The sequence below is a fragment of the Hydractinia symbiolongicarpus genome, chromosome 6 (assembly GCF_029227915.1).
Source record: "Hydractinia symbiolongicarpus strain clone_291-10 chromosome 6, HSymV2.1, whole genome shotgun sequence".
Lineage (NCBI taxonomy): Eukaryota > Metazoa > Cnidaria > Hydrozoa > Anthoathecata > Hydractiniidae > Hydractinia > Hydractinia symbiolongicarpus.
Genome location: NC_079880.1, coordinates 30,883,485 through 30,893,533, shown reverse-complemented (window position 1 = coordinate 30,893,533; position 10,049 = coordinate 30,883,485). Strand labels below are relative to the sequence as shown.

Genomic DNA, 10,049 nt, shown 5'->3' with positions numbered 1-10,049 from the left:
GCAAGGTAGACAGAATTTCTCAACCTTAACAATATTAATGCAAACATAAGTCCACTTTGTTCGTGTATATAAGCAATCAACCGAAGATGGACAGAGGTACTGTGGTACTTTGAGGTTTCTGGATGTCTTTTTCACTATTTCTTATGAATTTTAAGTACCCAGTGTGTAGTTGTATGTAGTTCCCTGACCTAAAATATCAGATTTAGTTTTTGACTCGGGAAGTTTATTCTAGGTTACTTAGGCTAGGTTCCTCTTGGCAAAAATATCTCTAGTGAATGAGATACTTATTTATTATTCACAACGCCACTAGTTGAGAATGTGTGTAAACTAAGTTTTTCCACTGGTTCTGTTCTGTATGAAATTTCTGGTGCTATATTTTGTGAAAAAATGAGTTTGTGTAGCTACTGCTTTGTTATTGTTATACTCAAACCTCCCCACCACACAAATAAATACATCAAATGAAAAGTTTTTGATCGACCAAATCATTTTTGTCCAGTGATGGAGATAGGAACCTGTAAAATTCCAAGAAGTAATGTGATAACAATACTAAAAAAAGGCAATACAATTTCAACACCACGTGTACTGAACAAACTTCCTGGTTCGAAAATCAATGCATACTTCAAGCAAGGTAGAGACATGGGTGAGCATAATCTTTTATCCACATTATTTTCAGACTTTTTTATTATTATCTGAGTTTGTGTAAAAAGTCATTTTTAATGTATCAATCGATTTGTATTGTCAAAATCTTCATATAGATCTGTGATACCCTCAATTCTTCTGATGACACATCAATGCAATCTCCACCAAGTCAATTATTATCTTCAAACTCTGCAATTTCATCTAAATCCACAGAGATAGATCTTAAGGAAAGTAAAGACATGGGTTGGTCTGGTTACGTTCAACATATTTTTTAAATACAGACCTGATTTTTTTTTATTGCTCATGATTGTTTTTACTAGGTTCCTACTGGTTTTTCTATAAATATGTATTTCTATACCACATCTTTTTTTTATAGTGACCTTTAATGCTATAACTTCTTCTGTATCGATGCAGTCATCACCAAGTCGATCAATATCTTCAGAAATGGCTATTACATATACACCAACACAAATGGATACAGAAGTACCTGTGGTACTCATAGATAGAGATATAACACAAAATAACTTCGAGAAAGACATCAAAACAAACAGAAAGTTTAAGTATGCTTGGTTTGAAAGCTTTCCTTGGCTAGTTTATTCTGACCTTCTTAAAGGGCATTTTGTAATTGAAAAAAATGATCGAAGAGATAAGGTTCGTTTAAACATGGTTTATATGTTTTTATATATTTTATCTGTATACTTTTTATATATTTTGTTACTTCTTGTACTCTTATATCTTATTTATATATTTTGTTACTTCTTCTTCTTTTTAACGCTAGAAAAGGCCTGAACAGAGCTCAACCCGGTGAGAAATTTAGTTACTATTAGATACATACGCCCGTTAGGCGTACTTTAACGCCCATTCTGGGCGGTAATCTCGAAAAAAATTTTTTGCTTAGTTTTATAAAAATCCTGGATCCGACCCTGAATGCCGGTGTATACTTAATGTTTACAGTCAGGACACAGGACTCACATTAATAACAGTGTTTCCAACACTGAAGTGGCTATATCCTGTATAAATATTCGGTATAATAATAAAAGACCGTTTATTCTAATAATCAGTGTCATTTTATACTTTCTTTGCATTTTTTTAAAAGATAACACTGACCTCCTGAATTATACGAAACTGCGACTTTTCAAGCCTTTTGTGATTGGTGGAAGAGCAGAGCTAAATAAATAACAAAATGTAAATAAAGCGAGTAATCGCGAGTAATTTCGTACAAATATGCATATTATAAAACAAGTAAATACAAAATTATTTCGTTTTCATGCTACATTCTGGGAAAATATTGTACTTAAATTACAGTACGAAGAAGTCAGGATGTCAGTGGCAGCGACAGAGATTAAAGATCTATTTAAGATCAAAATAAAACCACGCCATGATAGTTATTCCGATCAATATAATCGCATTTTCATGGTGAAAATTCTACTGGCTTGTACTATTGTGCTTGGTATCAGTTGGTATAAAGATAAATTTAATTGTGTCGTGCCAGGTAAATATTATTAATTGATTTGTTCGACTGTTTGTTTGTTTGTTCGTTCATTCGTTCGTGCCAGGTAAGTATACTTTTTTTGCTTGTTTCATTCGCTTATATGTTCGGTATATCTCTTTCCTTTTTTTACAGACAGTCAATCTAGTTCAGAAGATTTTTATAGTTTTGTTTCCACAACATGTTGGGTTCAAGGTATTTATGTGTACAGAGAACTAAAGGAAAAGATTGAGCTGGTAGTGTACTATGGTGTACCAAAAGATGTGTCAGACAATGGAGTTATAGATGGAAAATATTTGTGTGATGCTAAAAAGCCAAACCAACTTATTAATTCCAATTTAAAATGTATTCCTATGACAAAATCCTTCTTTCTTCAGGTAAAGTTTTTCTACTTCTTTTTTTCTCCTTTAAGTTTTTATAAAAATGTTTTCAACGAATTTTTATATTTTCCTATAGTACCAGTACATGCCATTCTTCATCTGTGCATTGGCATTGTTGTACTACCTGCCATACATGATTTCAAAGACGGTCAATCATGATCTAATCAACTTGCGTGAAGCTATTAAGAAGAATGAAACAGATATTAATGGTATTGTCAAGTATTACTTTAAAGATCGCAAGCAACGAGGAAAATGCAGTAAGATGCTGACAGCTAAACAGATTGCAAATATAGGTGTTAAAGTTGCCTACATCGCTGTCAACCTCGTTTCTTTTTTATGTACTGACTCAATTTTTCATGGAAAGTTTAGAAAATACGGAAGCGAATGGATTCAATGGGGCAAAAGTAATAACACACTAGCATTTAATTATATGGGAAAAAGAGGATTTCCCAAACCAGGTAATTCTCTACTTACTGACGTTTGTTATTTTGTTGTCTAATGTTTCAATCCACGTTTACACGAAAGAAAATTTCTCGTCTCATATTTTTTATTTAAAACCCTAAATGCCTATTTAATCAAATGGTTTATACTGCATTTTGTATCCTTTTTAGGGAACCAGTTTCTTCCACCTTTTGGATTGTGTGAAGTGTATACCTCAGCAAAACACGTTGTTGAAACTCACAATAACGTACATGTAGTTTTGTGTGAAATGTCTCAACATATCTTGTATCAATACGTCTTTATGTTATTGTGGTTCGCTATGATCACTGGGATTGTTGTCTCAATTATTGGTCTCGTTAACCTTCTGATAAATTATGTCATTGGACTTGTTGGAATTAGGCAAGTATCTTTAAGTCCCCAGTACCCCCCCCCCCTTTCTCATTGATTTGATCCTAACTTCCAATCCTTCCTTAACTTAAGGACTTAAGGGTTTTGTTCCCTCTTTCTAATCTTAACACACCCACCAATTGCATTTTAGGAGACTGAGATTGCATCATACATCAAAACGGATTCTTGATGACTTGTCATACAGAGAAATTGAATACTTAGAATTCATGCGTAACAAGGATCAACTTTTATATGGCGAGGTGATTGACAGGCTAAAGAAACGGTTTGACAATCCCCCCTTAATGAAAAAAGATTAAGTTCTCTTATACATCAGCAGTTATTTCTCTGGTGAACGGTTACCCCGCACCAAACACATAATGTTAAAAAAAAAACAAGATGCCGAAGCGGTTTTAACACTTACACTAAAAGAACAGAATTTTCTTGGAAGTTAGGACTCAATATTTTTGCTTTTTTCTGTTTCTGACACACCTTAACCCTATACTTAGAGTTATTTCTACTATACATTAATGCTGTAATACATTTGTGCAGATTATTCCTGCATAAACCAAAGTGGCATGCTAAAGAAAGCATTGATCGTTACATTCAGAGAGACTTTACTTTTGTTTTTGAATTGGTACACTTGGACTTGACGTGGCAAGAGTAATATTAAAATAGTATGTGACTCTATCCTATAAACTCCTGCAAGTAAATGAACCTGGATCTTTTATAGATTTTCACTGTAAGAATCTTATCATTAGAACCCAGAAGTTTTACACAAACATCCATAGGAAATGAATACAAATGTTTTGTTAACTATGTCGTAGAAAGAGCGGAAACCGCGAAAACGGATGATTTTCGATTTCCGTCGATTAAACTGCTTTTTTTCGGAGACTGATTAAAAAGATACTATTTGTGAAAACTATATATTTCAAGCTCTTTAGCGTTGGAAGCCCAATCTAAAAAATCACACGGAAAGTGAGTTTACTTACATTATACTTTACTGCGTTCTTAAAGAACCTTCAACGACCGATACCGTATAGAGCGCGAAAATCTCGAAAACGGCTAATTTTCGGTTTCCGTCGATTATAAACTGCTTTCTTTCGGCGCCTGATCAAAAAAAATATCCTTTTTGAAAACTACGTGTGTCAAGTTTCTTAGCGTTGGAAACTGCACAACAAAAACCGCACAACAAATATCGCACAACAAAAACCGCACAACAATAACCGCACAACAAAAACCGCACAACAAAAACCGCACAACAAAAACCGCACAACAAGTACCGCACAACAAGTACCGCACAAAAAAACCGCACAACAAAAACCGCACAACAAATATCGCACAACAAAAACCGCACAACAAGTACCGCACAAAAAAAACTGCACAACAAAAACCGCACAACAAAAGCCGCACAACAAAAACCGCACAACAAATACCGCACAACAAAAACCGCACAAAAAAAACCGCACAATAAAAACCGCACAACAAAAACCGTACAAAAAAAACCGCACAACAAAAACCGCACAAAAAAACCGCACAACAAAAACCGCACAACAAGTACCGCACAACAAAAACCGCACAAAAAAACCGCACAACAAAAACCGCACAACAAAAACCGCACAATAAAAACCGCACAAAAAAAAACGCACAACAAAAACTGCATTACAAAAACTGCACAGGCTTTGCTAAATAACCAGAATATATAGACACAGTAGATCGGCTGAAATAATATAATAGATACCTGGGTCTCACAATTTAATATTACAAGATATATGTTTCAGCTGAGGATAAAAAGAAAAAAACACTATCGAACCTGAGTAACCTGGCTAGCTAGCTAATTTGTAACAGACTTAGTTCATACTTTCTGACCTTATCTATTTTCTTAGAAGCGTTTATAGATATTAGCTAATCCACCAAGTGATTCTTTATGTGCAAGAAGCAAAAAAGTAAGCAAGCTGAAACCTGCAACATCTATCTTTTTCTAGTTTCTCTGTGATCAACTCAACGGCCACTACTGTAAATGATGTATTGTGCCAAAGGCTTTTGGTGAAAAAGTTTACTGCCGGCAGAATAATTTTTTTGATATCGTGCTGGTACCGGTGAAATAACGAACCAGGTTAGTCGGACGTTGCTGGCAACTGTTCATAAATTATTTAGATTGTTTCTAAACTGCTTGAAGTACCATTTTACGTCTGCAAAAGATGTATTTTCAATAAAACTAAAAACCCCCCTGGGGAGAAATTTCCTTTAGAATCTTAGTTGTGTGGCCAAACATATATATACTCTAATGTTTTTACACCACTGCGGGTCAAGTTACAGAAACATAAATTATTTGTATATCAGGAATTTTTTTTCCCAATGTAGAAATTATTGAGACTTCCAGATCATTTTTATTTTTCTGTTTTTCTGAAAGTTGATGTATCTTGTATCTTTTCTGACCCCGGGACGGCGATACGAACACAAAACAATTTTGCACAAAATGTGGAAAATGTTTTTTTTACAAAATATATGTATCATTACGTTTTAAATTATATCAGGCTGTTATTAGTGGGCATGTTTTATAACTTTATATGCTTTGGTTACCATAGAAAATATAGAAAGCCAGTAAGTTAACCGTCAGAGCCATTTTATCATTGACTGCGCATTTCAAATTGTTAGTCACACTTTGATTGAGCGCTCAATCTGGCATATGGTTAAATCCAAGATGTACTGAAGATAGTGGTAGATATTGAACAGCTCATCACTCTGATATATTATCTCAAGACTTTTAATACTAATTACAAAGCAGTGAACATAAAAAAATAACAAAAGACTAAACCTAGTATATAGTATAGCGTCCCATAACTTCAGTAAAAATTTAAATATTGGTTTCATGAAATTGAGCCAAAAAATAGTTTTATTATCATCATACTTTCTGAGTTTCAGAATTTAGCCCTTTTCAGAGACGCCGATAAGCCGTTTTTTGACAGCATATCAACTTTAACTAAGATACAGGTTCAGAAAATTTTTAAAGCTATTCTAACCTTAGTTAAGATTTAACCTTAAATTATGCCAGTAAACGAAAAATTTAGTTGCAAAGAATATCTTTTTGCTGAAATATTTTTGTCATTGGATGCTCTTATAAGAATACTGAATTAATCTTCACGGTTAGCTAGTTTGGCATTTTAAATATTTTCCAAGCAATAAATAGATGTATATATCAATTAAGAATCGTTTTTTGAACAGCAGCAAAATTCTGATGAGCTCTAAAAAGTGCGATTTTATGGAACTAATTTTGGTCCAAAATCCCCAAAAAATTTCCTCAAAAAATTATTCCCCAAACTTTTTTTTCTTTTAAGGTAGCAATACTTTGCTGTTGGTAAAATCGTATACCAATTTTTGTAAAGTGATACATTGAATCGATAAAGCAGATCATATGTGGACACAATGCTTTTGATAAATTTTTTAAGTTTTAAACAAAAAAACCTTGTTTTTGTATATCTGTGTGTGCAATAAAATGTGAGCTTGTTGAGTTAAAAACAAAAAAGCTGTAATGCGTTTTAAAAACATGTCATTAGGAAAAGAAAAAGCAGAATTTATCAGTAATGGGTGGCTTTTTGGAAATGTTAAGACCACAAAATGTAAAAGCAAAAAAGACTTCTAAAGAAAATACTTTTTTGAAGCCTTTTTCACCCACGCAGTGAATCCACCATATACGAATTTAGTTTCAGTTAACTATTGTTCAAATATATTTTGTGCAAAAAATTAATAAAAAAGCAACTTTGAGATTCGTACAGCAAAATCGTGGTATCATATAAAGCAGTAATGAAGACACAGATATGAACTTACAGTAAATGAGAATTCTAAAGTTCAGCCAAAATGAATAAAAAATGTAAATGTTAATATGAAGTTAAATTTCTGCCTACTTTTAGTATGCCTACTTTTAGAGAAGCAACAAAGTGCTATGGTCAGGTGGGCAAATCATTTACCAAATCCCAAGTTTCCCCTAGCTACAAGTTTTGCAACCCAGTGCTTGCTAATTCAGTAAAATACACATAACTAAATTGCTTGAATTTCTTCAAGTAAACAGCAGCCTAAAAAACATGATTGTATATTTATACATTTAGAAAACAATCAAAGGCAATATGCGAGTAGTTTGTGCTGCGTATGAGAGGAATCAAAACAATCTCGCCGTACGTATATGTAACGTAAAACGCCGAGCTCACTTAGCTCTGCAAGGTTATATATAAAACTTTGATTAAATGAGACAAATCTCATTAAATATTACACACAGAAAAACTGTGTATTGGAGGGTCACGTGACGAGGCCTCTTCCAGGGCAATGCTCGTATCGCCGTCCCGAGGTCAGAAAAGATACAAGATGCCCTGAGGACGAGGTTGATGATAGCTAGCTTTAGGTGTAAGTGACGCAAAGAAGAGGTTCATTACATGTAAAAAACAGTGATATACTAGCTATTATTACCGTTTCTTAGTTTTCTTAAAAATACCTATTCCGTCCATTGCGATCACAGCGATAAGCTAGCATCAACACAAGTTCCGTTTAAGACGCTGCCTATGTAAAGAAAGATGACGTGATATTAGTAAAAGTGACCTGTGAATCATGTGGCTGAAACTCTAGGCTGGCTTGATCTCAACTGAAAGTCCCCGCTCGGCCATCTTGTAAAAAAACAAAAGCACTGCATCGCCGTGTTGTCTCGCTGAATCGGAAAATTTACAGAAAAACAACCAGATAAATTACTGGGCAACCCAGTCCAAAAAAATTGACGAAAATTTAAATTTTGGATGTATAGTGGGGAATCCTATACATCCTCCACCGTACCTTATATTTGGCTATTTAATGAGGAAATGAGCTTCGCTATGATCCACATTAAGACAAGGCATACCAAACACGCTGGATAAGAACGAAGCTTGGATTCCAGAAAGTGTCGTACAAAAGGGCGCCATCAAGAACACTAGTTTTGGTGAAAAAGGCGCGTTATCGAAATTTGTTGTACCACGGTTTTTTGCGTTGCGTTTTAAACGCAGTGCAAGTCAAATAGAACACCCTCTCCGCTCACTCTTTCCTCAGATTATTGTCAGATTTCTGTTCTTTTCTGAAAAAAACGACTTATTTTTGTGCGGTACAATTTTATTTTCCAAACCTCTATCTTCTGCGAAGAAAAGACATTGTATTGAGCTGATGCATGTGAACGTATGCAGAAACTTAACTATTTGATGCAATATATTTTTGAACAGTCTCTTCCACGTCTCTTCCACATGTTATGTTCGCAAATGGATTTATTCTTGTAGCAAATATATTTAAGGCGTAAGTAAAGCACAATAAGACGGGCGTAATGTATCGATGTTGAGATAGAGAAACGTAAACATGATTTCACGTACCTTTATCTGGAACATAACTCGAATAATAAAACTAAAATAAATACACGTTAAAAATTAAGTGTGCGTTTTGTTTTACGTTTAAATTAAACTTCGTTTCCGTTAACTTCTCCTTTAATGTTTAAGCGTAACGTTAAATAGAAATAGGGCGTTTATTTAGGGGCGTTCAGAAAAAAAACCTTCAATAGATTAAACGCTGTATTCTGTCTCAACGCATTGCAGACATAGTAGAAAAAGCAGATACAGTGGGGTTCATCTGTTGGTGAAATTAGTCGTTTCTGTGAAATTGCTTCACTCGGCAATCTTTTTGTTGAGCTTTTATGACATTCCTAATCTTCCTGATTGATACCCTATTAAGACAATCTCGTTCGCAGGATTTTTATCGCATTCGGAAAATACGACGTAGGTAAACTCCTAGGTTTGGACATTATCAATATGACCTTAATTTAATCACATTGATTTTACTTAGACCATTTAGTTAATAGAGGTGTAAGGGAGGGTGATAAATTTTTCTCCCCACGGATCCTGTTTGTCTTTCTCATCCAATAAGCGGAAAATGACGACGTAAAAAAAATTCCACATGCGTGTTAACTTTGTCTTTGACGTTGTGAAATTAGATTTGTTTAAAAATTAAATAGGGTAATGCGTCCAAAATTAAACATTATAAAACTTATTTAAGTAGCAACATAAATTAGCAACACAACGTAACCGAGTCAAAAATTACCCAGTGTTATATAGCGCAACAACGATACCATTACGCTTGTCACAGATGATGAATACACAACGAATTGATGACGCTAATACGGTAGTAATAATAATAAATGAGCAAGAAGACAACCTCGTGCCCAGGTTTAGCAAGAAGACTGTTATCTTTGTCTTATTTTGATCTCTTGTTTTAATCTAAGAAAGTCTTCCGTAAGGTCTCCCTAACTATACTACACCCAATACATATTGACAAAACCCAGCATATATTGACCACTGTAGAAGAGAAATGCAGGCCACAAGATAGACACACTCAAAACCTTCCCCTTTTACTTAATCTGTTCCCATTCCACTGTTGCTTTTTTAAAAGCTAAGAAAATTGCTGACTAACCTTGAAATTTGTAAAAACAAAAACAAAAAAAATGCGCAGCATATTCCATTGAAAAGTGCGAGGCCCTCGTATTAATCTCCGTCATGTATAGTCATGTATAGTATTCTTTTTCGTCTATATATACACCAAAAAGAATATAAGCTATAAGGGGACTTCTAAAGAAAAGACCTAAATCTTGACAGCTTTAATATCTGCACATTAAGGTTACTGTAAAGGAAAAAACTCACTTGATGAGTAGTCTCAGAAAA

The 10,049-nt window shown here is 34.2% G+C and overlaps 1 protein-coding gene across 1 annotated transcript; it reads left to right on the top strand.

The window, feature by feature from the left end:
- The first annotated feature begins 1,562 nt into the window (after positions 1 to 1,562).
- LOC130648142 (uncharacterized) lies at positions 1,563 to 5,011 on the top strand. Its single transcript, XM_057454175.1, has 5 exons — positions 1,563 to 2,131; positions 2,264 to 2,505; positions 2,585 to 2,966; positions 3,120 to 3,348; positions 3,488 to 5,011. Exons 1-5 carry the CDS (start codon positions 1,864 to 1,866, stop codon positions 3,651 to 3,653), a joined length of 1,287 nt encoding a protein of 428 aa, XP_057310158.1. The 5' UTR covers positions 1,563 to 1,863; the 3' UTR covers positions 3,654 to 5,011.
- The last annotated feature ends 5,038 nt before the right edge of the window (positions 5,012 to 10,049 follow it).